The sequence below is a fragment of the Aotus nancymaae genome, unplaced genomic scaffold (assembly GCF_030222135.1).
Source record: "Aotus nancymaae isolate 86718 unplaced genomic scaffold, 86718_ANA_hifiasm-v0.15.2.pri h1tg000030l, whole genome shotgun sequence".
NCBI lineage: Eukaryota > Metazoa > Chordata > Mammalia > Primates > Aotidae > Aotus > Aotus nancymaae.
The window spans coordinates 28832573-28860183 of NW_026988443.1; the positions used below are offsets into that span (position 1 = coordinate 28832573).

Below are 27611 nucleotides of genomic sequence, written 5' to 3' on the forward strand. Positions count from 1 at the left end.
TTGGGAGGCTGAGGCGGGTGGATCACCTGAGGTCAGGAGTTCAAGACCAGCCTGATCAACATGGCGAGACCCTGTCTCTACTAAAAATATAAAAATTAGCTAGGTATGGTGGCACCCGCCTGTAGTTCCAGCTACTCCAGATGCTGAGGCAGGAAAATCACTTGAACTCAGGAGGTAGAGGTTGCAGTGAGCTGAGATGATGCTACTGCACTCCAGCCTGGGCAAAAAAAAAAAAAGAAAGAAAAAGAAAAATATAACATCTCAGACCAATATGGGACTGTTGTTATAATCCAGTTCACATACCAAAGTGATCCCAATCTTCCTGTAGATTCTGAATCTCCAGTTGGTTCTTGCCCTCAGTGAAAATTGGTTTCGGGTTCCTCTCAAAGCCCCCAGACAAGATGCCACCCTGCCAGTTCCTAATATAAATTCTTCCATCAGCATCCACAATAGCTGAGCAAGAGAAATGACATGGGAGTGGGGAGTGGAAGATAAAACAAGGGTTTAGAAGCAAGCCAGCTTTCTAAATGGACAGAAAAACAAAACAACACCCATTAATGGCTTTACTAATGAAGTAACTAACATTCAGTGAACACAGGCATTCATTAGCTTTAAAATACCTTTTGAGGTCATAGGGAAGATCCTCCCACTTAGACTTTCAATGCAGACTGTTTCTCTGATTATTCCTTACCTAGAAGCTCTGACTAGTTCTCAAAAGCAAACCATGTAACTGCCACTGTGCCAAACAAAAATTTAACATAAAAGGGGATTGCAGAGCCCATTCTCAGCATGAACACCATCAAAAGGATATAAGAACCCTCACCTACAGTGCTTGGAACTACTAACCCACCTAAGTCTATCGTTCATCTACGACATTTCTACAATCTACAGCATTCAAGTTAAAAAGTCAACAAACAGTCCAAATATTCTCAATGACCTCTGTTTAGGACTAATATTAGCTCGCAAAAAAACAAAAGCAAAAAGAAATTAATGGAAATTTTGGCCATCCTTTCACAAAGAGTTAATAAAATCAGAATTGGGTCCACCTCCCTGTAACATGCTCTAGAAATGAAAGACTCTCTGAGACACAGTCTGTCCTTAGCAGAAAGTTTTCTTTTTCAGAGGACAGGATACTGGCAAAGAAACAAGATTTTTTTAAAAAAGTACAAGTCCTCACTTGGTGTGCTGCTCTGCAGAGGGGTCTCCAAGGGGCGAGTCAGGAGGTAGAAGTGTTCGCAGGCATGTAGCGGGATACTAACCGGCTCCTCGTTGGACAGACCCAGCTCGTATGCCCACTACAAATGGACAGGTTGATTTGTGGGTGGGAAGAGGAACAGAAATACAAATGAGCAAGTTCAGCCTCTTGAAAAGAGATTAATTCCAAGTGGCTTATGTGGGCTCTTGCTACAGTGTCAGGTATGGGAAGTCAGCCTGCTTTAGTTCAATTATTTGGATGGGGAGCAATACTGTCTTTTTTAAGTCATAAAAATTACTTTGAGATCAAAGGAAGAGGTATTTACCAGCTAGTCAAGGAGCTCATGGGAACCAAAGGAGGTCCTTTTGATAAAATGTCTGGGCTCAACTACAAACCCCAAATAGCAATCACTAAATGAACTTCTCATGGCAGAAGTATTTCCCAGTTCACTTCAGGATCATAGCACGGAAGGCAATCTGCCTTAAAAGAAACAGCCTAGTGTCTTGGAAATTAGTGTCCACATTCCTGACACAATAAAATAGCCTAATATTTTATTTGCTAGATTGTAGAATGAATGTTAACACTAAGACCCAGTGCCAAGGATTCATGTCAACACCTGACCATTTGCTGGCTTTCCTGACCAGGATAGCACCAATCAGCCCAGTGTGGAGGAAAGACAAGGTCACACATGCTTCTATTTGTGGACTAAGTATAGGCTTCTGATTTAGAATACCGTACAAGAAACAATGTAGTTACTGATATCTATATAATCAATCACACTATTCTTCTCTACCCCAAAAAAAAATCCTGGAGAAAAAGATAATATAAGAAAATCAGTGCCCAGTGTTGGTGCTGACCTACCTGGCCAGCACAGTTGACGAAATACTGGCATTCAATCTGTCCTTTATCTGTCTCCACTCCAGTAACTTGACCTTTTTTGACCATTACATGAAGAACAGATGTCCGGTCATAGATCTGAACACCTGTTCCAAGGTAAAGAAAGAGTTGGTGCTTCATCTGATGTTCCAGAATAAAGGCATCTGCAACAGGTTCTCCAACCAAAAGAAACACTGGCAAAGTCAAGTCAATGCTTTTTTTATTTCATTTATTTTTTGAGATGGAGTCTCACTCTGCTGCCGAAGGTGGAGTGTAGTGGTGCAATCTTGGCTCACTCTCTGCCTTCTGGGTTCAAGCAATTCTCTGCCTCAGCCTCTCAAGTAGCTGGGATTACAGGTGCACACTACTACACCTGGCTAATTTTTGTATTTCTAACTACATGGTGTTTTCACCATATTGTCAGGCTGGTCTCAAACTCCTGGCCTCGGGTGATCTGCCCACCTTGACCTCCCAAAGTGCTGGGATTACAGGCGTGAGCCACCATGCCTGGCTCAATGCTTTAATTTAAAAAAACAAAAAACCCTAGAATCACATCCTGAGACTATGTAAATGGGCCTTGCCCAAGACTGAAAATAGCAAGTCAGTTTAAAAACAGACTTTGGAACACAGTAATTAAATTCCAGGAATCATAAACTATGGAGCAGAGAAGACAGAATGCAAACAGTACACCTTAAGTCCTAATCTGCTCATGCCATGAATATGATACCCTGGACACTAGTCAGTTTTCCCCTCATTCGATGCAACACGGGCTCATGATTTCAGCTGTGTATTAAGCTTCCAAGGTGTATTTTCACCCTGGAGCTTCTCAGGTCCTGAGGGGGGAAAACGTTACCTTAAGTCCAAATGGCATTAACTGGCCAGGCACGGTGGCTCATGCCTGTAATCCCAGCACTTTGGGAGGCCGAGGCAGGCAGACCACCTGAGGTGAGGAGTTCTAGACCAGCCTGGCCAACAAGGCAAAACCCCATCTCTACTAAAAATACAAAAATTAGCCAGTTGTAGTAGTGCACACCTATAGTCACAGCTACTAGGGAGGCTGAAGCAGGAGGATGGCATAAACCCAAGAGGTGGAGGTTGCAGTGAGGTAAGATTGCACCACTGCACTTCAGCCTGGGCAAAAAGAGTGAAGCTCCGTCTCCAAAAAAAAGGGCATTAATTAACACTAAAACTAAAGGGCATTAATCAAAACTAAAGTTCTTTGGAACTTTAAAAATGTGGCCCTGAGGTAAAACACTTAACAGATAAATAAAATCATACGACACACTGTTCAAAAATGGAAGCTGAGTACTCCAAATAGGATAATCTTTCCAAACCTGAGTTGGACGCTTCCTTAGGTAACCTATTCCCTGCTAACCCATCTTAAGAAAATGCAAAAACCTGCTCACCATTTTGGGAGGCAGCACTTGCCAGGGCAAGAGCCACGTCAGCAGAGGACACCACTGCATCCTCAGGAACATGCATGGCCCCCACCAGGTCGTGCACATTGAGGAGATGGTGAAGCTCGGCCACTTTCTTGGGGGAGATGATCTCAGAAGGGATGCCTATAACACTGCCACAGAACACAAGGGACAATGACATTCACAGGCTCTTTGGCAGAGGCCAGTGTGGTAAAGTCAGGACACGCTTCTAGACTCTTACGTACTTCAGCTTTGAGTTGATGCGCTTCAGAGAGATCAGTCGGTCCTGAGTTTGGGCCAGAAAGACTGAGCCTGTCCTTGTGTAACCTGCAAGAAAAATGGGCCCAAATGAGACAGATCAGACCAAATATATGATGAGAGAATGGAAAATCCACATTATGGGTTAGAAGACCTGCAATGAGTCCTGGGACTGTCACTCAATATCCTTGGGCAGGTAAATCAGCTTCTCTGAGCTTCTAGGAAAAATTTTAAGAACTTCAGATGCACTAAGCCTCCATGCCTTAACCAAACATTCTCAGCTCAGTTTTGTGAGTTGTAAGGATCAAATGAAATTCTAGGCTGGGCGTGGTGGCACATGCCGGTAATCCCAGCACGTTGGGAGGCCAAGGCGGGCGGATCACCTGAGGTCAGGAGTTCGAGACCAGCCTGGCCAGCATGGTGAAACCCATTCTCTACTAAAAATATAAAAATTAGCCGGATGTGGTAGTGCACGCCTGTAATCCCAGCTACTGGGGAGGCTGAGGCAGGAGAATTGCTTGAACCCAGGAGATGGAGCTTGCAGTGAGTCGAGATTTCACCAATGTACTCCATCCAGCCTGGGAGACAGAGCAAGACTGTCTAAGGAAAAAAAAAAGACTCTTTTGGGCAGGGATGTGACCTCGAACCCATTCCTATTCTTTACTCCTTTTAGGCAATTTCACCCTTTCTCCTCCTAGTCTTTGGGGAATGTAATCCTTGGCAAAGGCCACTCACAAGAACATCAGCTACTAAGGGTCAGATCTTCCCTTCTCCTTTCCCAGTATAGCCAAACAGTGGGCATGTGACTTAAACTCATCAGTCAGACCTTCCTGGAATACTCAGTCTTGAGGACACAGGTGAATGGCTGGAAGTCACCACCTCAAGGGCAGCATTATCCAGGCCAGGCTGCTCCTGTTCCTGCTGAGGGACTGCCTGCTGTGCAGTCCCCACATTCTAGCTTCTAGCCTGCCTCCAGTTGGCAGCCTCCTGCCAACTCCATAGGCCCCAAGGTCCTCCCAACAAGCTCCAGGTTGGCCAGAGTCAATTCCTGTTGTTTGTGATCAACATGCCTGCATAATTACATATGGGCCAATGACAATCTTCCTAAAATGCAATGACTCTTAATTCTTATGAAGAAAAAGTTGAAGCAATTTGGTATCTTATTTTCAAAAGAAATAAAGGGCCAGGCACGGTGGCTCACGCCTATAATCCCAGCACTTTGGGAGGCCGAGGCCGGTGGATCACGAGGTCAAGAGATCGAGACCATCCTGGTCAACATGGTGAAACCCCGTCTCTACTAAAAATACAAAAATTAGCTGGGCATGGTGGCAGGCGCCTGTAATCCCAGCTACTCAGGAGGCTGAGACAGGAGAATTGCTTGAACCCAGGAGGCGGAGGTTGCGGTGAGCCGAGATCGCGCCATTGCACTCCAGTCTGGGTAACAACAGCAAAACTCCGTCTCAAAAAAAAAAAAAAAAAAAAAGAAATAAAGTCAGGATATTTTACATGTTTTCTTAATTTCTCTTGCAATCATCAGGTAAATGCCCTTCACTGACATGATAAGAATGTCCCAGTTTGGAGGAACAGAAATTTCTGAGCCTTCTATTTTAGAAATAGCTGGCCTAGTACAGTGATCTCGGCTAGTGATCTATGGGCTAACCACACTTGAATTTCACCTTAAGACATACGAAGAGAACCAGGCACAGTGGCTTATGCCTGTACTCCCAGCACTGTGGGAGGCCGAGGCAGATGGATCACCTGAGGTCAGGAATTCGAGACCAACCTAATCAATATGGTAAAACTCTGTCACTACTAAAAATACAAAAAATTAGCTGGGTATGGGTGCCTGTAATCCTAGCTACTCAGGAGGCTGAGGCAGGAGGACAGCCTGAACCCAGGAGGCGGAGGTTGCAGTAAGCCAAGACTGTGCCACTGTACTCCAGCCACTGCACTCCAGGTGACAGAGCAAGACTCAGTCTCAGTCTCAAAAAAAAAAAAAAAAAAGGAGACAAAGTGTTCAGCAGTTACTTTCTACTCATTATGAAGATTACATACAGGAGAGTATGAGTGCACATACACCTATGCAATATATCATGTTAGGCTGGGTGCAGTGGCTCATGCGTGTAATCCCAGCACTTTGGGAAGCCGAGGCGGGCAGATCACCTGAGGTCACCAGTTTGAGATCAGCCTGGCCAACATGGTGAAACCTCGTCTCTATCAAAAATATAAAAATTAGGTGGGCATAGTGGCCCATGCCTGTAATACCAGCCACTCCTGCTAAGGCAGGAGAATCACTTGAACCTAGGAAGCGAAGGGTACAGTGAGCTGACATCGCACCCCTACACTCCAGCCTGGGTGACGGAGCAAGACTCTGGCACAACAACATCAACAACAAAAACCATGTTATACTAGGTTAAATCATGTTTCCCCAAAGAGAACTATATATCATAACAAACTCAATATGCAACCCATTAACAAAGTTAAAGTTCCACTATTTTCCACAGAGGACTTTTATTTATTTATTTATTTATTTATTTTTGAGACGGAGTTTTGCTCTTGTTGCCCAGGCTGGAGTGCAACAGCACAATCTCGGCTCACCCAAATCACTACCTCCCAGGTTCAAGTGAATCTTCTCCTTCAGCCTCCTGAGTATCTGGGATTACAGGCATGCACCACCATGTATTTTTAGTAGAGACAGGGTTTCTCCATGTTGGTCAGGATGGTTTCGAACTCCCAACCTCAGGTGATCTGTCTGCCTTGGCCTCCCAAAGCGCTGGGATTACAAGGGTGAGCCACCACACCTGGCCAATGACTTTTAACCTTTGACAAAGCAAATTAAATGCCATAATTGATCTAGCCCAAACCTTAGAAGTCCACAGAAGTCACTGGCCAGGCGTGGTGGCTCACGTTTGTAATCCTAATATTTTGGGAGAACGAGGTAAGCAGATCACTTGAGTCCAGGAGTTTGAGGACCAGCCTGGCCAACATGGCAAAACTCTGTCTCTATAAAAACTACAAAAATTAGCTAGGTGTGATGGCATGCACCTGTAGTCGCAGCTACTCAGGGAGCTAAGGTGGGAGGATTGCCTAAGCAGGGAGGTCGAGGTTACAGAGAGCCAGATTGTGCCACAGCATTCCAGTCTAGGTGACAGAGTGAAACCCTGTCTGATTAAAACAAAAAAAGGTTAAGAGTCGCAAAACACAATTCTTACAAATCAATAAGAATAAAAATTAGACATACAGTATTAAATGACAATTCAAAGAAATACAAATGGCCAGTATACCTATGAAATGATGTTTAGTTGAAAGAGATGTAAATTAGAATCTGACAACCTTTTCCATCTCAAAGATTAGAAAAAATTAAAATAATACCCAATGCTGCTGGGCACGGTGGCTCACGCCTGTAATCCCAGGACTTTGGGAGGCCGAAGCAGGCAGATCACCTGAGATCAAGAGTTTGAGACCAGTCTGAGTAACATGGTGAAATTCAGTCTCTACTAAAAATACGAAAATCAGCTGGGTGTGGTGGCAGGCGCCTATAGCCCAAGCTACTTGGGAGGCTGAGGCAGGAGAATCTCCTGAACCCAGGAGGTGGATGTTGCAGTGAGCTGAGATCATGCCACTGCACTCCAGCCTGGGTGACAAGAGTAAGACTTCGTCTCAAAAAGAAAAAAAAACAAAACAAAACAAAACAACAACAACACAGAGAGGTATATAAATAAATAAGCACTCTCAGCTGGGTGCAGTGGCGCAGGCCTGTAATCCCAGAACTTTGGGAGGCCAAAGTGGGTGGATCACCTGACGTTGGGAGTTCGAGACCAGCCCGGCTAACAAGGAGAAACCCTGTCTCTACTAAAATACAAAATTAGCCAGGTGTGGTGGCACATGCCTGTAATCTCAGCTACTCGGGAGACTGAGGCAGGGGTTGTGGTGAGCAGAGATCACTGCACTCTATCCTGGGCATTAAGACCGAAACTCCATCTCAAAATGAATAAATAAATAAGCAAGCACTCTCATACAGTTGGTCAGAGGATGCAACTCTTTTTTCTTTTTGAAGAGGAAAATAAAAGCACATTTATTGGAGGAGAATACTGATAAAGTCACATGGTGATTTTTAAAAGTATAAGACTAAATATGCTTGTTTAAAATTGGAGGATGATTACATTTCATCCAATACGAATTTACAGATTTTCATCATTTTTTTTTTTTTTTTTGAGACAGAGTCTCGCTCTGTAGCTCAGGCTGGAGTGCAGTGGCGTGATCTTGGCTCACCGCAACCTCCACCTCCCAGGTTCAAGTGATTCTTCGGCCCCAGCCTCCCAAGTAGCTGGGATTACAGGCACCCGCCACCACGCCTAGCTAATTTTTATATTTTTAGGAGAGACGGGGTTTCACCATGTTGGCCAGGATGGTCTCGATGTCTTGACCTTGTGATCCACCTGCCTTGGACTCCCAAAGTGCTGGGATTACAGGTGTGAGCCACTGTGCCTGGCCTTTTTTTTTATTTTAAAGAGACAAGGTTGGTCCGTGGTCCTGGCTCGAGCAGGACTGTGATCATGGCTCACCACATCCTTGAACTCAACTCCTGGGCTCAAGGAGTCTGCCTCAGCAGACTGTCCACCTCATCCTCTCAAATACCCAGGACTATAGATATACACCACTACGACCTGCTAATTTTTTAATTTTTTGTAGATATGGGGCTCTTCTGGCTGGGTATGGTGGCTCACGCCTATAATCCCAGCACTTTGGGAGGCCAAGCTGGGTGGATCACAAGGTCAGGAGTTCAAGACCAGCCTGGCCTGTATGGTGAAACCCTGTCTCCACTAAAAATACAAAAATTACTGGGTGTGGTGGCAAATGTCTATAATCCCAGTTACTCAGGAGGCAGAGGCAGGAAAATTGCTTGAATATGGGAGGTGGAGGTGGCAGTGAGCTGAGATCGTGCCACTGCACTCCAGCCTGAGCAACAAAGCAAGATTCCCTCTCAAAAAAAAGAAAAAGGAAAAAAAAAAGATATGGAGCCCTTCCTCCCTTTCTTCCTTTCTCTTTTCTTTTTTAATTTTTTTTGGATATGGGGCCCTTCCTCCCTTTTTTTTTTTTTTTGAGACAGGTTCTCCCTCTATTGCCCAGACTAGAGTGCAGTGGCATGATCACAGCTCACTGGGCTCAAAAGGTCAAAACATTTAGTAGAGGTGAGGTCTCACCATGTTGCTCAGACTGGTCTCAAACTCCTGGGTTCAAGAGGTCTTCCCATGGCCTCTCAAAGTGCTGGGATTACAGACACGAGCCACCATAGCTTGCTTTATTTCTTACACAAAAGTAGCATAGTATATTCTCTCTTTTACGCTCTATTTTACTCAAAAATTTACTCCAAAGCAGTTCACAGAGATCTTCCTCATTTTTTTTTCACCTACCTAGTAGTCTTTTGTATGGATGTAATATTTTTTTCAACCAATCTCCTTTCTACATATGGGCATTTAAGTAGCAATCCTGTTTGCAATTAGACCACACTACAATAAGTAAACATATATTTTTGCATAAAAAATTCTTTTTCTGGGGCAGGGGACAGAGTCTTGCACTGTGACCCAGGCTGGAGTGCAGTGGCATGATCTCAGCTCACTGCAACCTCTGCCTCCCAGATTAGCCTCAAGTAATCAGCCTACCTCAGCCTCCCAAAGAGCTGGGATTATAGGCATGAGCCACCACACCCAGTCTATTATATGGAATATTTTCAAAAGATTATTAGAACTTTTAAATAGTCACACTGATTCCATTCACTTGACAAAAAATTTTAATCACACACAAACTAAAGCACTGCAGAAGCTAATATTCAGTATAGTCAAGGAACGAAAAATCTTAGCGTGATCTGGTATTTTGAATTAAAAAGTAGTTAACATAACACCTCACCTGAAAGAACTATTTTCAGATGATTAGCAGAGAATACAGCTGTCCCTCTTCATCTGTGGGTTCCACATCAGTGGATTAGATCAATCTCAGATAAAAGATATTCACAGGAAAAAAATTCCACAAAACTCCAAAGAGCAAAACTTGAATCTGCCCTGTGCGGAGTCCTATACTGAATCCACAGGAAGGAAGTGATGTGCAGGCAGTGTATTAGGTATTATAAACAATCCAGACATGATTTAAAACAAGGGTCCTCAACCCCTAGGCCACAGACTGGTAATGGTCTGAGACCTGTTAGGAACCGGGCTGCACAGCAGGAGGTGAATGGTGGGCTAGCAAGCATTACCACCTGAGCTCCACCTCCTCTCAGATCAACAGCAGCATTAGATTCCCATAGGATCGCGAACCATGTTGTGAGCTGCACATGCAAGGGACCTAGGTAGCACGCTTCTTATGAGACTCTAATGCCTGATAATCTGACAGTGTATCCAATCACACCCAGATAGGACCATCTAGTTGAAGGAAAACAAGCTCAGGGATCCCACTGATTCTACATTATGGTGAGTTGTATAATTATTTTGGGAGGCTGAGGTGTGAGAACTGCTTGAACCTGAGAGGTGGGAGTTGCAGTGAGCCAAGATCGTGCCACTGCTCTCCAGCCTGGACGACAGAGCAAGACTGTGTTTCAAATTTAAAAAAAGGAAAAAAAAAAAGAAAAGAAAAAGTACATGTCTACACTCTATAATAAAAAATATCCGGCTGGGCGCGGTGGCTCAAGCCTGTAATCCCAGCACTTTGGGAGGCCAAGGCAGGTGGATCACGAGGTCAAGAGATCGAGACCATCCTGGTCAACATGGTGAAACCCTATCTCTACTAAAAATACAAAAAATTAGCTGGGCATGGTGGCGCGTGCCTGTAATCCCAGCTACTCAGGAGGCTGAGGCAGGAGAATTGCCTGAACCCAGGAGGCGGAGGCTGCGGTGAGCCGAGATGGCGCCATTGCATTCCAGCCTGGATAACAAGAGTGAAACTCTGTCTCAAAAAAAAAAATAAATAAAATAAATAAATAAATAAAAATCCTTAAGGCCAGGTGCGATGGCTCACGTCTGTAATCCCAGCACTTTAGGAGGCCGTGGCAGGCAGATCACTTGAGGTCAGGAGTTCCAGACCGGCCTGGATAACCACCATCTCTACTAAAAATCCAAAAATTAGCCAGGCATTGTGGTGTGTGCCTGTAACCCCAGCTACTAGGAAGGCTGAGGTAGGATAATCACTTGAACACGAACTTGAGGGTGCAGGAGTCAGGGCAGGGCAGAGGCTGTAGTGAGTCAAAATCGCATCACTGCACTCCAGCCTGGGTGACAGAGTGAAATTCCGCCTCAAAAAAAAATACATATATATACTTAATAGCAGGTGGTGAAATTTCAGCGGGTCAAACTATGATTTAACTGTCCAGCCCCTAAACTGAAGTTCTTTCTCCTCCTCTTTGTTTAGGAGTCAAGTGTTGCCATTTACTATGCTTCAATGAGTCATACATAGGAAACAGCCCAGGAAAACTTTCATATGACAAGAATTACAGGATCCGAAAAGGATCAGGATATTGACTGAATGCCTTCATTTTATAGATGGGGAAACTGAAGACAGCTCAACAAGCTAAGTGACTTGCCCTGATCGGTGGTAGAGCCTGGCCTAAAACCCAAGTCTTAATTACCAAAGCACCAGGCAAACATAGCAGAGGGACAAATACAGAAGTGAATCTAACAATCTGGGAGACAGGCAAACCAGTAAATAGCAGACACTTGCTTACCTGTTTGGATCCCTGTTTCTTGCTCTAGCTGATGGTAGAGTTTGTTTGAGTAGTCTGCCATCTTCTGTTCAATGGTCAAGTGCCTGGCAGTGCTCAGGATGCCAGCACAGAACCTGGTAGAGCCAGCAGCCAGCCTGCAGGATGGATGCAAAATGCTATTAGGTAGATTCATCTACCTGTGAAAACAAGGTCAAGGTTTCTCACTATACTACTGTTTCTAATACCAAAAGATAGAAGCTGGGCACAGTGGTGCACACTTATAATCCCAGCACTTTAGGAGGCCAAGGTAGGAGGATTGTTTAACGACAGGGTTTTGAGACCAGCCTGGTCAACATAGGGAAATCCCATGTCTACCAACAACAACTAAAAAATTAGCCAGGCGTGGTGGCACATGCCTGTAGTCCCAACTACTTGGGAGGCTGAGGCCAGAGGATCTCTTGAGTCCAGAAGGTAGAGGCTACAGTGAGCTATGATCATACCACTATACTCCAGCTTGGGCAAAAGACTGAGAAAAATATTCATTGACATGGGACAGATTTAAAATGTTTGGAGAGTTTAGGCCAGGCACAGTGGCTAATGCCTATAATCCCAGCACTTTTAGGGGCTGAGGTGGGAGGATCACTTGAGGCCAGGAGTTCAAGACTGGCCTGGGCAATATAGCCAGACCCTGTCTCTACGAAAAAAAAAAAAAAATTATCCAGGCTATTTGGGATGGTGAGGCAGGAGAATCCCCTGATCCCAGAAGTTTGAGGCTGCAGTGAGCTAGGACTGTGTCACTCCACTTCAGACTAAGCAACACAACAAGACTTGATCATAAAATAAATAAAATAAAATAAAATAAAATAAAATAAAAAATTTGGAGTTCATCTATACAATGGAATACTATGCAGCTATAAAAAAGAATGAGAGGCCATGTGAGGTGGCTCACATCTATAATCTTAGCACTTTGGGAGGCTGAGACAGGGAGATCACAAGGTCAGGAGTTCAACCAGCCTGGCCAATATGGTGAAACTCCATCTCTACTAAAAATATAAAAACTAGCCAGGCATGGTGACACGCACCTGTGGTTCCAGGTACTTGGAAAGCTGAGGCAGGAGAATCATTTGAACCTAGGAAGTGGAGCTTTCAGTGAGCCAAAACTGTACTACTGCACTCCAGCCTGACAGAAAAAGTCAGATTGAGAAGGTATCTTTTTCTTGTACATTCTTTTACATATTTTCTTTTATTTTTGGTGGGGAGGGGCGGGGCGCAGTTTTGCTCTTGTAACCCAGCTGGAGTGCAATGGCACAATCTTGGCTTACTGCAACTTCCACCTCCTGGGTTCAAGGGATTCTCCTGCCTCAGTCTCCTGAGTAGCTGAGATTACAGGCAACTGCTATGGTGCCTGGCTTTTTTTTTTTGGAAATGGAGTTTCACTCTTGTTGCCTATGGTGGAGTGCAATGGTGCAATCTTGGCTCACCATAACCTCTGCCTCCTGGGTTCCCTGAGTTCAAGAGATTCTCCTGTCTCAGCCTCCCAAGCAGCTGGGATTATAGGCATATGCCACCATGCCCAGCTAAATCTGTATTTTTAGTAGAGACAGGGTTTCTCCATGTTGGTCAGACGGGTCTCAAACTTCCGACCTCAGGTGATCCGCCCACCTCGGCCTCCTAAAGTGCTGTGATTGCAGGTGTGAGATACCACGCGTGGCCAATTTTTGTATTTTTAGTAGAGACGGGGTTTCGTCATGTTGGCCAGGCTGGTTTTAAATTCTGACCTCAGGTGATCCACCTACCTTGGCCTCCCAAAGTGCTGGGATTATACACATGAGCCACCATGCCCAGCCTCTTTTACATATTTTCAATTTTGAATCATATAAATACATTGCCTATTCAAAAGTACATAAACTTTAAATTGGAAAAAAAGTTCTCTAATTTATGGTAGCAACATAATGTAAAGAGCTACAGTAATGCTAGGGCCCAATACAGACAGGGTTTTGTCATGTTGGCCAGGCTAGTCTTCAACTCCTGACTTCAGGTGATTCATCTGCCTCAGCCTCCCAAAGTGCTGGGATTACAGGCATGAACCACTGCGCCTCGCTGAGGCATAATTTTTTTTTTTGAGACCAAGTCTTGCTCTGTCACCAAGGCTGGAGTGCAGTGGCACAATCTTGGCTTACTGCAACCTTCACCTCCCGGGTTCAAGCGATTTTCCTGCCTCAGCCTCCTGAGTAGCTGGGATTACAGGCGCACACAATCACTCCTGATTAACTTTTGTATTTTTAGTAGAAATAGGTCTCTACCATGTTGGCCAGGCTCGTCTTAAAACTCCTGACGGCTGGTGATCCACCTGCCTTGGCCTCCCAAACTGCTGGGATTACAGGTGTGAGTGACCATGCCTGGGCAGCATAAATATTTTTAAGTGCGAGGCTCAAACAGTTTGCCTCATGTCAATTATATAAGGCATTATATAATCTTGAAGCAACAAATTAAACCAAAAATGAACCTCCCTAGGGTCTCCCGCTTACGAACATTTACACTGAAATTAGTTTATCATTTTTTGTGGAAATACCTGATAAATTTAAAAGAATTTCAATAAATAGGAGAAAGACTTTGATATCAAGGAAGCATTATGAGGCCAGGTGCAGTGGCCCATATCTGTAACCCCAAAAGTCTGTGAGGCTGAGGTGGGTGGACTGCTTGAGCCCAGGAGTTTGAGACCTGCCTGGTCGACATGGTGAAATCACGTCTCTACCAAAAATACAAAAAATTAGCCAGGCATGGCAACACATGCCTGTGGTCCCAGCTACTCACGAGACTGTGGTGGGAGGATCACTTGAGCCCAAGAGGCAGAGGTTATAGTGAGCTGAGATCGAACCACTGCACTCCAGCCTGAATGACAGCGTGAGACCACCTCAAAAACATTAACAAACACAAAAACTCACTTTTGCTCTTAAAAGTAACCACTGTAGCCTGGGTATCATGGTTCACGCCTGTAATCCCAGCACTTTAGGAGGCCGAGGCAGGCGGATCAGCTGAAGTCAGGAGTTTGAGACCTGCCTGGCCAACATGGTGAAACCCTGTCTTTACTAAAAATACAAAAATTAGCCAGGCATGGTGGCACGAGCCTGTAATCCCAGTCACTTCACTTGCGAGTCTGGGGCAGGAGAATCACTGGGACCCAGCAGGCAGAGGTTGCAGTGACCTGAGATCACATCACTGTACTCCAGCCTGGGTGACAGAAAAAGATTCTGCCTCAAAAAAAAAAAAAAAAAAAAGCATCCACTGCATAAAATAGAAATCCATGAGTCTAAACTGATATGCGTATGTGTATATATATTCAGATATATAATTGAGTAAATAAATGGGGGAGAAGGAAATCTCTTTCTGACAGCAATATGCCAACTATAATAAATGCAGAAGGATGACAGAAAAATCAACATTTGTCAACCATCATGGTGGTGGTTGACTCAGGAAACAGTTGTCAATGGATATTAAGCCCGGTAGGTGGAGGTCTGGTATGAACAGGATATTGGCATAATCTCAGAATCCATCTCTCCTCACAGGGCACTGGCCCGTCACAAGGGAAGAAAACAGGGACTCTGTGCTAGAGATTCCTGGAGGACACTAATATAACTGGATGATCAGGGTTATCACCACCAGAAGTAAGACAGTACAGTCATGCACCTCCTGATATGGTGCACCATAGAGAGTCTAGCTTAATTTCTATGGTCTTACTGCCAAAAATGTATGGGCTGGCTGTGATGATAGAGACACAACTCTGTGAACAGACTTGGCACTTAACAAGGATGAGTGTCATGGTATGCAAATTGTATCTCAAAACAGTGGTGTTTGTAAAAGTTTCTGACCTGAGTCTGATCATAAGAAAACAGCCTGGGTAGCCGGGTGCCAAGGCTCATGCCTGTAATCCCAGCACTTTGGGAGGTTAAGGCAGGCGGATCACGAGGTCAGGAGTTCGAGACTAGCCTGACCAACATGGTGAAACTCCATCTCTACTAAAACCACAAAAATTAGCTAGGTGTGGTAGCACGTGCCTGTAATCCCAGCTACTCAGGAGACTGAGGCAGGAGAATTGCTTGAACCCAGGAGGTGGAGGTTGCAGTGAGCCAAGATCATGTCACTGCATTTCAGCCTGGACGACAGAGCGAGACTCTGTCTCAAAAAAGAAAAAGAAAAAAAAAAAGCCTGGGCAACATAGGGAGAACTCATCTCTACAGAAAAATACAAAAATTAGCCAATTAGCTAGATGTGGTGGTGCATGCCAGTAGTCCCAGCTACTTGGGAGGCTATGGCAGGAGGATTGCTTGAACCTACGAAGTCAAGGCTGCAGTCAGCTATTATAGCGTGATTGCACTCCAATGTGAGTGACAGAGCAAGATCCCATCTCAAAAAAAAAAAAAAGGAAAAAGAAAACAACATTAGCTAAATACAGGTTGAGAATTATCACAGTGAAAGGCCTATATTTTCTTTTTTTTTTTTTTTGAGAAAGCATCTCACTCTGTTGCCCAGGCTGGAGTGCAGTGGCATGATCTCCAATCACTGCAACCTCCGCTTCCCAGGTTCAAGTGATTCTCCTGCCTCAGCCTCCTGAGTAGCTGGGACTACAGGCACATGCCACCATGCACAACTAAGTTTTGTATTTTTAGTAAAGACAGGGTTTCACCATGTTGGCCTGGCTGGTCTCAAACTCCTGACCTCAGGTGATCCACCCTCTTCTGCCTTCCAGAGTGCTGGGATTACAGGTGCAAGCCACCACGCATGGCCAATATTGTATGAATCTACTACTACTTGTGTAATGGTAATATTAATTAATGATGGATTTTAAGAATCTATTCTGTAATCTCTGTAAATGTTATGAATATAAAGGGATTTAGCTTACAAGCCAAAAGAACAGAAAACATTTGACCTAAAAGAAGGCAAGCACACAGAAACAAAGCCTACAGAGCATATTTCTTTTGGAGAATGAGAACAATATTAAGAACCTGCCAGGCGCTGTGGCTCACGCCTGTAATCCCAGCACTTTGGGAGGCCGAGGCGGGTGGATCATGAGGTCAAGAGATCGAGACCATCCTGGTCAACGTGGTGAAACCCCGTCTCTAATAAAAATACAAAAAATTAGCTGGGCATGGTAGCGCGTGTCTGTAATCTCAGCTACTCAGGAGGCTGAGGTAGTAGAACTGACTGAACCCAGGAGGCGGAGGTTGCGGTGAGCCGAGATCGCGCCATTGCACTCCAGCCTGGGTAACAAGAGCGAAACTCTGTCTCAAAAAAAAAAAAAAAAAAAAATTAAGAACCTAGCAATTACGTGAACACAAGCAGTTGTCTACTTTGCTTAAATACAATCTACATTATTTACAAATGCAAATTTTTGTCAAAGTCTAAAATGTTGCTGGGTACAGTGGGTCACGCCTGTAGTCCTAGCACTTTGAGAGGCCAAAGTGGGAGGACTGCTTGAGGCTAGGAGTTCGAGCTCAACCTGGATAAGAAAGTGAGATCCTGTCTACCAAAACAAAAAAAGACACCCGGCGCGGTGGCTCACGCCTGTAATCCCAGCACTTTGGGAGGCCGAGGCGGGTGGATCACGAGGTCAAGAGATCGAGACCATCCTGGTCAACATGGTGAAACCCCGTCTCTACCAAAAATACAAAAAATTAGCTGGGCATGGTGGCACGTGCCTGTAATCCCAGCTACTCCGGAGGCTGAGGCAGAAGAATTGCCTGAACCCAGGAGGCAGAGGTTGCAGTGAGCCGAGATCGCGCCATTGCACTCCAGCCTGGGTAACTCCAGCCTGGGTAATAAGAGCGAAACTTCGTCTCAAAAAAAAAAAAAAAGACAGAAAAAGGAAATTTGCCACCTCTCTAAACATCAGAGAACATGAGCATTATTAGTCATCTTGAAAAAGTTCAGGAGATTTCACCTTGATTCTTCTTATGCTACTTAGGAACATTTAGATTAGCTACTGGTAGGGCTGTATCTCTGAAAGGAAAGGAGGGAACGAGGGAATCTTATCATTAGTGCAGCACGGCCAGTCATGACCAAATGCAGTCTGATCCTTACCTGCCCTGCTCCAAAAGGACAATATCCTTCCACCCCATTTTGGAGAGGTGATAGGCCACAGATGTGCCCATGATTCCACCCCCACAGATGACCACCTGTGCCTGCATGGGCAGGGCCACGGAACGCGCCTCGGCAGCTGACGTGCTGCTTCTTGCAGAGGACCAGTTCTGCCATCCTGGGCTGGTTCTTTGTCTTCCAACAACTGACAGCAACCGGCAGAACATCACTTCTCTCACCAACTAGCAGATCTCAGGAATTCAAACTAGACAGAGAAACCAAACATATTTCACGCCATTCAACTCAGTGCACGGGATTAATGAGAAAAGGATTTGACAAAGAACAGTAGTCACTCATTCAACAAATATCTGAGGGCATACTGAGTTTCACTCTGCTAGCAGTGAACAAGAATGGGGAAGTCCCCATCTTTATGAAATTGATATTTGAGAGTCTGCGTATGTGAACAAGGAGAGGGTCAACCACACAAATAAAACAAGTAAATAAAACTGATGTGATAGAATAACTAGGGGCATATTTAAAATGGAATGGTCAGGAACAGCCTCCAAGGAACGGACATTTGGAAACAGACCTGAAGGATAGGGAACCAGTTACACATGTGCAAAGGCCCTGAGGTAAGACTGGTCAAGAACAAAAAGGAGGTCAGCATGTATACAACATGGGGCATGGGGGACAAGATCTAAGACAACGCTGGAGAGGCAGGCGGAGATCAATCACACAGAGCCCTTGGTTGCCATCAAGAGGAGCTGGAATTTTATTCTAAGTACAGAGGAAAATCACTAACACAGGGGAATGAAATGATCTGGGATGTTTTTCATTTTTTTTTTGGTGGAGGCGGGGGGGAGATTTTTTATTTCAAAGGTCAGTCTGGCTCCATAGTGGAGAGCGGATGGTAGAATTATAAGAAAAACAGAGTTGACCTCCTGGGCTCAAGTGGCCCTCCCACCTCGGTCTCCCAAAGTGTTGAGGTTACAGGTGTCAACCTCTGCACTTGGCCAAGGCAGGGTTTTAACAAACTTAATCTAACAGCAAAATAGATGACTGTTCAAGTTTCAAGAAACTGAATAAAGAAAGATCTACTGGCTGTCCATGCAGTCATTTGTACAGGAAGATGAGGACTCTTGAGATGAGAGGTGGTAGACCAGGGCGGCCTCAGGGCAGCTCACTGCTAGTCATCTCACTGCCTCCACTGCCAGCCACAGGACCCACAGATGCTCCCCAATCAACCCAAATCGTCTAAGGCCAAGGTCTCTCAGAATTGCAACCAATGCAAACATCGACTGTGTCCAGGCAGATATCCCATCCAACTGGAGACAAATAATCTTGGCCACCTTGTGGTTGCTACCATGCCTCTCATCCCTGGTCCCTGTTAAGCTCCGTCTCAAGACAAAGCCTTCTCTACCAGGCTAGTCTTTCCATAGTCTCATCTCCACATGACCAAGTTATTTCCCTCACCCAAGCTCTCTTTGCTTTCCTCCCGCTCAAGCTCCTCTACTGTACCCTCTAGAATACCTTTCCCAAAGGTAAACAACCACCCCTTTGCTGACATTCTCTCTACCCTCTGTCCCAACGGCAATGCAGCTTTCCTGGGGAATTGTCGCTGCCAAATGGTAAACCCTGTCCCATTGACTTTGCTGTCATCCTCCTGGCTTCTGACCCGTTACCACTTGGTTATACTTGAAAACTGCCCTGCTCCTTGGAGGCTTAGGCTAGCACATGGTAAGCCACAGGCAGACTTCTGTTTGTATTGTTCCCGAGCCCAGCTGCTCCTCTCTCAACCTTCTGTCTCACCTCCTTTCTTCTCTCATTCGAAGCAGAAAACCTGTCTCACCTCATTCCCTGAAACCCTTCCTAGAGACCCATTTGCATCTGCAATCATCTCTTCCCTCCTTCTTTCATAAAACAGAATGTTAATCTCCCCAAGTGCTCTGGATCCCACTTCCTCCTCTTCTCTTGCCCCTAGCTCCATCAACTGCTCTCTCTCTCATGTACCTGCAATGTTTCCCCCCCTTTTTGCTTCTTTTCCTCAGCATTAAAAATTTTTTTTTTGAGATGGAGTCTCACTGTGTCGCCCAGGCAGGAATGCAATGGCACAATCTTGGCTCACTGCAACCTCCGCCTCCCAGGTTCAAGCAATTCTCCTGCCTCGGCCTCCTGAGTAGCTGGGATTACAGGTGTGCGCCACCACACCCAGCTAATTTTTTGTGTTTTCAGAGATGGGGTTTCACCATGTTGATCAGGCTGGTCTCAAACTCCTGACCTCAGGAGATCCACTTGCCTTGAGCATCCCAAAGTGCTGGGATTACAGACGTGGCCTCAGTGACTCTCTCATGCCTTCAGGAAAAAGGCAAAATTCTTTTATTATCAATTGCAAGATCCTTCACAATCTGGTTCTTATCTGTGGTCTCACTTCTCTTCCCCTCACGCTCTTATCAAGCCAGACTGAACAACCAGTAATTCCTCAAAGGTATCAGGTGAGGTGTGAATGTTCTATTCAGCTCTGGGTTCTGTGCATGCTGTTCCCTCCTGGCATGGTTCCTGCCACCCCTCCCCCAAATACAGGTAATCTCCTCAGGTTGCAGCCTCTTTGACATCTTATCTGACACACTCACTCTCCTACCCCAACACTTGGTTAGGTGGCTCTTCTATGTTTTCCTGTAACAAACTGCACTTCTCCTAGGACAGAATTTACCACACTGCACAATGGTCTGTTTGCCAATCAGAGAAGCAACACGCCAACACAGCAGGGAATCCAGGCTTTGTGGGTGGAGAGGACTGGGTCTGAAAACATTTCCCACCTCTCACTAGCTGTATGACTTTCAGCAAGTTACTAAATCTCTATGCTTTGAAGTCCTTTTTTTTTTTTTTTGAGATGGAGTCTTGCTCTGTCACCAGGCTGGAGTGCAGTGGTGAGATCTTGGTTCACTGCAACTTCCGCCTCCTGGATTCAAGTGATTCCCCTACCTCAGCCTCCCGAGTAGCTGGGACTACAGGTGCACACCACCATGCTCAGCTAATTTTTGTATGTTTTAAGTAGAGATGAGGTTTCACCATGTTTGCCAGGCTGGTCTTGAACTCTTGAGCTTGTTATCCACCCACTTCGGCCTCCCAAAGTGCTGGAATTATAGGTGTGAGCCACTGCGCCCAGCCTGAGGTTCTCATCTGTAACATGGGCTAGGAACACGTACCTCACATGGTTGCTGCAAAGACTAAATCAGACAATGCAGGAAGAACATGGTACAGGCACCCAAGAAGCACTCAGTGAGTGGTAGTTATCCTTTATTTTATTTTTTGAGATAGAGTCTTGCTCTGTCGCCAGACTGGAGCACAGTGGCACGATCGTGGCTCACTGCAACCTCCATCTCCTGGGTTGAACCAATTCCACTGCCTCAGCCTCTTGAGTAGCTGGGACTACAGGCACATGCCACCTTGTCTGGCAATATTTTTTGTATTTTAGTAGAGACATGGTTTCACCATGGCCAGGATGGTCTCAATCTCCTGACCTCGTGATCTGCCCACCTCGGCCTCCCAAAGGGCTGGGATTCTAAGCATGAGCCACCACACCCGGTAATTTTTTAAGATGAGGTCTCACTCTGTCACCCAGGCTGGAGTGCAGTGCCATGATCATGGATCACTGTAGTCTCAACCACCCAGGCTCAACCGATCCTCCCACCTCAGCCTCCAGAGTAGCTGGGACCACAGGTGTGCACCACCACACCCAGCTAATTTTTAAATTATGAATATTTGTAGAGATGGGGGTTTCACTTCCTTGCCCAGGCAGATCTTAAGCTCCTGACTTCAAGTGATCTGCCCACCTTGGCCTCCCAAAGTGCTGGAATTACAGGTATAAGCTACCATGCCTGACCTATTATTTCCCTATTATAATGGAACTAAGAGCAAAAACCTTTTAAATTGCTCAATTTTCCTGGCATTCAGCACAGGTACCTAGGAAATATTCTCTGTTCATGAATGAGAACAGAGAACAAAGAAGATGGGGGAAAAAATCAATGATCACTCAGAGATCTCAAAGGGAGGCCCCCAGATTTGAGGGAATATCTAAATACCTGAGAGAATTTTTATTTTTGTTTATTTATTTTGAGACGGAGTCTCGCTCTGTAGCCCAGACTGGAGTGTAATGGCGTGATCTCGGCTCACTGCAACCTCTACCTCCCCAGTTCAAGCGATTCTCCTGCCTCAGGCTCCCAAGTAGCTGGAATTACAGGCATGTGCCACCACGCCCAACTAATTTTTTGTATTTTTAGTAGAGACAGGGTTTCACCATGCTGGCCTGGCTGGTCTCGAACTCCTGACCTCAGGTGATCCACCCACCTCGGCCTCCACAAAGTGCTTACGGGCATAAGCCACTACACCCAGCCATTTGTAAAGCTAATATTTTTATAAGGAGTTACAACACACCAGATACTGCCTATGTATATGACTAATTTAATCTTCACAATCCTGTGAGGTAGACATTACCCTTTCTATTCTACACTTGAAGAAACAGTCACAGGTAAGAGGAAGTGGCTCACCCAAGGTCCTACCAAACTGCTGAGTAGCAGAACTCTGACAATCTGGCACTAGCAGCCTGTTATTTAATCATGACTCCATGCTACCTTCCAAATAAAAGCAGATGGTAAGGAAAGGACAGCTGCGAGGACTGAACCATTAGGCACATCCCCTAACAGGAAAAAGAGAACTGCAAAGGTAGCAGAAGAAACACAGTAACAGATGAGTTTTAAGATGGAATTTTAAAAAACTTTAGGCCAGGTGTGGTGGCTCACACCTGCAACCCCAGTATTTTGAGAGGCTGAGATGGGTGGATCACTTGAGGTCAGGAGTTCAAGACCAGCCTGGCCAACATGGCAAAATCCTATCTCTACTAAAAACACAAATACTAGCTGGGCATGGTGGCGGGTGCCTGTAATCTCCGCTACTCAGGAGGCTGAGGTGGGAGAATCACTGGAGCCTGGGAGGCGGAGGTTGTAGTGAGCAGAGATCACGCCAGTGCACTCAAGCCTAGGCAACAGAGCAAGAGTCTGTCTTTAAAAAAAAAAAAAAACCACCTTAAAATCCCACAGTGGGCCAGCTGGTGTCTCATGCCTGTAATCCTAGTTCCTAGTGCTTTCAGAAGCCAAGGTGGGAGGATCATATTTGAGCCCAGTAGCCGGCAACACGGCAAGATCCTCTCTGTGGGATTACAGGCACAAAAAATAAAAAAAAAATCAGCCGGGTGTGATGGTACGTGCCTGTGGTTCCAGCTACTCAGAAGGCTGAGGCAGGAAGGCAACTTGAGTCCAGAAGGTGGAGGCTGCAGTGAGACATGATTGCACCACCGCACTTCAGCTTGGGTGACAGAGTCAGACCCTGTCTCAACAAACAAAAATAAACATTTTTTAAAAAAGCCCAGGGTACGTGGTGGCTCAAATCTATAATCCCAGCACTTTGGGAGGCTGAGGCAGATGGATTGCCTGAGCTCAAAAGTTTGTGACCAGACTGGGGACACATGAATCCCATCTTTACCAAAAATACAAAAATTTAGCTGGGTATGGTGGCATGCACCTGTGGTGCCAGCTACTCAGGAAGCTGAGGTAGGAGGATCACTTGAGCCGGGGAGGCAGAGGTTGCAGTGAGCCTAGATTATGCTACTGCACTCCTACCTGGGTGACAATAGTTAGAACCAGCCTTTAAAAAAAAAAAAAGGCCGGGTGCAGTGGCTCACGCCTGTAATCCCAGCACTTTGGAAGGCCAAGGCAGGTGAATTACCTGGGGTCAGGAGTTTGAGACCAGCCTGGGCAATATGGTGAAACCCAGTCTCTATTAAAAACACAAAAATCAGCCAGGCATGATGGCTTGTGCCTGTAGTCCCAGCTACTCAGGAGGCTGACAGGAGAATTGCTTTAACCCGGGAGATGGAGGTTGCAGTGAGCTGAGTCGTACCACTGCACTCCAGCCTGGGCAACAGAACCAGACTCCATCTCAAAAAAAAAAAAGAAAGAAAGAAAAGAAAAAAAGCCCAGGATGCTAGGCACCAAAAAAGAATTTCTGACCTTGTGTTCATTATGACCTTCAAAAGAGTGAAGCGGTGACGACGGCATGAGGGCAGAGGAAAATAGGGCTTAAGACAAACAACGAAGGAAATTAAGGCACCAGAGTCTAGCGCCTTTGCTGCCAAACCTAGGCCTAGTAGGGTTGGCAGGAAAACCAAAGCAAAGCTTGATAGCAAAGGAGGTAAAGATAGGAGAGAAGAAACTGAAGACAACAGAGACAGAAATAAAGCACATCATCTGCTTTAAAACAAGTATTTTTAAAAAGTTCTGGAAAATGACGTTATAATATTCTCTGCTAAGAAGAATAACTTCTGCTAAACAACCGTAAGACTAGGGCTGGCTCTACTCAGATCTGCTTATTCCAACAAGACCAAGGTGCTAGCTCTAACTTCCAGTTGCCCCTCTGTATGGCTTCAGCGTTGTGCACAGTGGACTGACGGTTACAAGGAAGACTGGATGAGCATGGGTGGGCTCACATAAAGTTTCCCACACTTGCCTCAGTAAAAGAACCACCTGTGACACTTGCTTAAAAATGACAGACTCCAGAGGGTGCGGTGGCTCACACCTGTAGTCCCAGCACTTTGGGAGACTAAGGTGGCTGGATCACGAGGTCAGGAGTTAGAGACCAGCCTGGCCAGTATGGTGAAACCCTGTCTCTATTAAAAATAGAAAAATTAGCCGGGCGTGAGGGCGGGCATCTGTAGTCCCAGCTTCTCGGGAGGCAGAGGCAGAAGAATCGCTTGAACCTGGGAGTCAGAGGTTGTAGTGAGCTGAGATCATGTCACTGCACTCCAGCCTGGAGACAGTGAGATTCTATACTCCAGCATGGGCAACAGAGCGAGACTCCGTCTGAAAAACAAACAAACAAAAAAACCACGACAAATTCCCAGCGTCCATCTCTGCAGATTCTGATCCTACCACTCCAGGGAGCTGTATTTTTCAACAAGTGAAACAGGTGATCACGCAAGTTTAAGAAATTAACACAAGTGGCCAGGTGCGATGGCTCATGCCTGTAATCCCAACACTTTGGGAGGCCAAGGAGGGCAGATCACAAGGTCAAGAGATCAAGACCATCCTGGCCAATATAGTGAAACCCCGTCTCTACTAAATACAAAAATTAGCTGGGTGTGGTGGTGCGCGCCTGTAGTCCCAGTCACTCGGGAGGCTGCGGCAGGAGAATTGCTGAATTCGGGAGGTAGAGGTTGCAGTGAGCCGAGGCGGCACCACTGCACTCCAGCCTGGCGCCTGGCGACAGAGCAAGACTCTGTCTCAAAAAAAAAAAAAAAAAAAACCCATGAAGAGGAAGAGGAAGAAGAAAGAAAAAAGAAGAAGAAATAATTACACAAGTCCCTGTCACTGGAAAAGCACACCCGTCGGGCTGGCTCCTCCTCCACCGCCCCCCCATCCCCGTACATTATGTTTACATGCATGTGAGAAATGGGCTTGGAGATTGTTGATTCAAATCCGTGTATCACACATCGGCCCCTAAAGGTCAAACATAAACAAGGAAGCTCACTGCCCTGGCCCAGACTTTTCTGGGTGACTTCTTCCTCCAGACTCTGCAGCTGTCTTACTAGTTATGAAGCACAAGCGGACCGCACGTCTCAACGCGGGAAAACAGTTCCACCTGCAGGGACGTAGGACAGGGTGGGACGAACTGGAGTTCCGCCGCAGGGGTGTGCAAGCCCGTGAGGGGGGAGCCCGAGGCGCAGTCACCTCCGCCACCCTGGCATCCGGGCTGAGGTGCAGGTGCCTGGAGGAGCGGTGCGCAGGCCCCGGGTAAGCCGAGGACACGAGCCAGGGCACGAGCAGACAACCTTCCGGGTACCGAGTCCGAGCGCCTGGACGCGCCTTCGTGAGAGGCCAGGCGGAACCGACTGGAAGCGGGGGCCAGCGGAGACCACCCCCCGGCGAAACCAAAGGAGAAAGAGGGGAACCCGGGGGTCCCAGGGCGCTCAGGCACGCGCAGACGGGGAAGCCAGAGTCGCCCCGCAGCTGTCTCCTTACCTCACGTGCCCCCACGGGCTCCGCGCTCAGCGACAGCCCGGCGGGAGATAGGCGCCAGCCACAACGGTTGCCGGGGGTCGCCTCGGGCCGGAAAGCGGGGATCGGGGTTGGGAAAGGGGCGGGGCGAATCGAGTAAAAAGTTCCGGGGAAGCCGAGACCGCGACCTTCCGCGCTTTACGGCCCGCGGGCAAGGGTACGGCCGGCGCGTGATCTCAGCCGCACACGAGCGCGCCGTGACGTCACCGCGGAGCCCCCGCCCCTGCCACGTGGGCTTGTTTGGGTCTCGCGAGGCACCGCCCCCGGGGCCTCTTTGCCCGCCTCAGAGGCGGCTTGTGGAGGCCTTTTAACTCCGAGTGCCGTTTTAGAACCCGGGCCTTGAACCTGCGTGGTTTCTGCACGTGGAAGCGGAACGTCTGAGATGGCCGCAAGCCCCGTGGAGTGTGGGGAGCGCGGGGGTTCTTTCTTCCCTCGAGGCCCGTGCCAGGGCTTGCCCCACACCCAGTAGGTCCGCGTCCTAAGCCACATCCAGTCCGAGGGGAAAAGACTTCTCTCCCCCTGGGGAGCGCGGCTCTGGGAAGTGGCTCAGGGCTTTCTTGGGCATGGCTCTCGCGGAGCAGATCGGAAATCCATTCTGATGGTCCCCCCCTCACCTCGGAGGCCGGACTAGCGGACCGGAGTTCCCGGCCCTATCTTAATCCCCACAGCTTCTCAGCTTGGCTCAGCTCAGAGAAAGAGGAATCATTCACTCAAACCTCAGAGAAGATTCCACCCCTTCCTCACCGTCACATCAGCCTTTTCTTTTTCTTTTTTGAGACGGAGTTTTGCTCTTGTTGCCCAGGCTGGAGTGCAGTGGTGAGATCTCGGCTCACAGCAATCTCCGCTTCCTAGGTTAAGCTATTCTCCTGCCTCAGCTTCTCGAGTAGCTGGGATTACAGGCATGCGCCACCACTCCCGGCTACTTTTGTATTTTTAGTAGCGACGAGGTTTCTCCATGTTAGGCAGGCTCGTCTCGAACTCCGAACCTCAGGTGATCTGCCCGCCTCAGCTTCCCAAAGTGCTGGGATTACAGGTGTGAGCCACCGTGCCCGGCCCACATCAGCCTTCTTTCCTTCCAGAACTCATCACCATCTCAAAAATATGTTTGTTGATTGCCTTTCCCACTGGTGTTACACAGTCTCTGTCGACAGAACCTTAGTCTTGTGCACAGCTATCTTCTCAGCACCCAGAACAGTGCCTGGCACGACATCCACTAAATATTATATGGATAAGGGTCTCGTGGTGCAGCCGCCATTGCATCTTGGACCCCCACTATCCAGGTCCCGTATGTTGGATTCAATACTGTCTCACCACACAAGCCAATCTTGTGTTTTATTAATTTCTTTTTGAGATGGAGTCTCCCTCTGTTGTCCAAGCTGGAGTGCAGTGGCATGATCTTGGCTCACTGCAACCTCCGCCTCCTGGGTTCAAGCGATTCTCTTGCCTCAACCTCCCGAGTAGCTGGGACTACAAGCGCATGCCACCACACCAGGTTAATTTTTTGTATTTTTAGTAGAGATGGGGTTTCACCATGTTAGCCAGGATGGTCTCGATCTCCTGATCTTGTGATCCACCTGCCTCAGCTTCCCAAAGTGCTGGGTTTACAGGCGTAAGCCACCGGCGCCTGGCCGTTTTATTAATTTTTTTTAATAATTTTTTTTTGTAGAGATGGGGTCTCACTATGTTGCCCAGGCAAGTCCTGAACTCCTGGCCTCAAGTGATCCTTCCATATCAGCTTCCCAAAGTGCTTGGATTACAGGTGTGCGCCACTGTGCCTGCCCCAATCTTGTGTTTTATTGCAGGCCACCTGTGTTTTATTGCGGGGCACTGTGCAGGATGATGGGATCCAGCAGTGTGGAAGAAAGGGGTTTTTGCTCTTAGGGAGTGGCAGTCAAGTTCCAGGGACTTGTCTGTCTGTCACCAGGCCAGGCCACAGCCTACCTAGTTTATACCCCACTTGCCAGTCAACTCACACGAAGACAGCCCAGATG

General features: G+C 46.7%; 1 protein-coding gene across 3 annotated transcripts in view; it reads right to left on the reverse strand.

Annotated features, from left to right (window-relative positions):
- Nucleotides 1-25662, reverse strand: part of PDPR (pyruvate dehydrogenase phosphatase regulatory subunit) — a 47184-nt gene extending 21522 nt beyond the window's left edge. The window contains exons 1-8 of one of the 3 annotated variants that reach the window (XM_021672587.2): nucleotides 25585-25662; nucleotides 17516-17777; nucleotides 11459-11592; nucleotides 3735-3816; nucleotides 3478-3641; nucleotides 2057-2178; nucleotides 1178-1295; nucleotides 304-453 (exon numbers count right to left, since the gene is read on the reverse strand). In XM_021672587.2, the coding sequence (XP_021528262.1) occupies nucleotides 304-453; nucleotides 1178-1295; nucleotides 2057-2178; nucleotides 3478-3641; nucleotides 3735-3816; nucleotides 11459-11592; nucleotides 17516-17739 (994 nt within the window). In that variant the 5' untranslated portion in view covers nucleotides 17740-17777; nucleotides 25585-25662. Of the gene's footprint in view, nucleotides 1-303; nucleotides 454-1177; nucleotides 1296-2056; nucleotides 2179-3477; nucleotides 3642-3734; nucleotides 3817-11458; nucleotides 11593-17515; nucleotides 17967-25584 lie in introns of those variants that run through there. The other 2 variants (XM_064383308.1, XM_064383309.1) reach the window with 2 other exon arrangements.
- Nucleotides 25663-27611: the final 1949 nt, after the last annotated feature.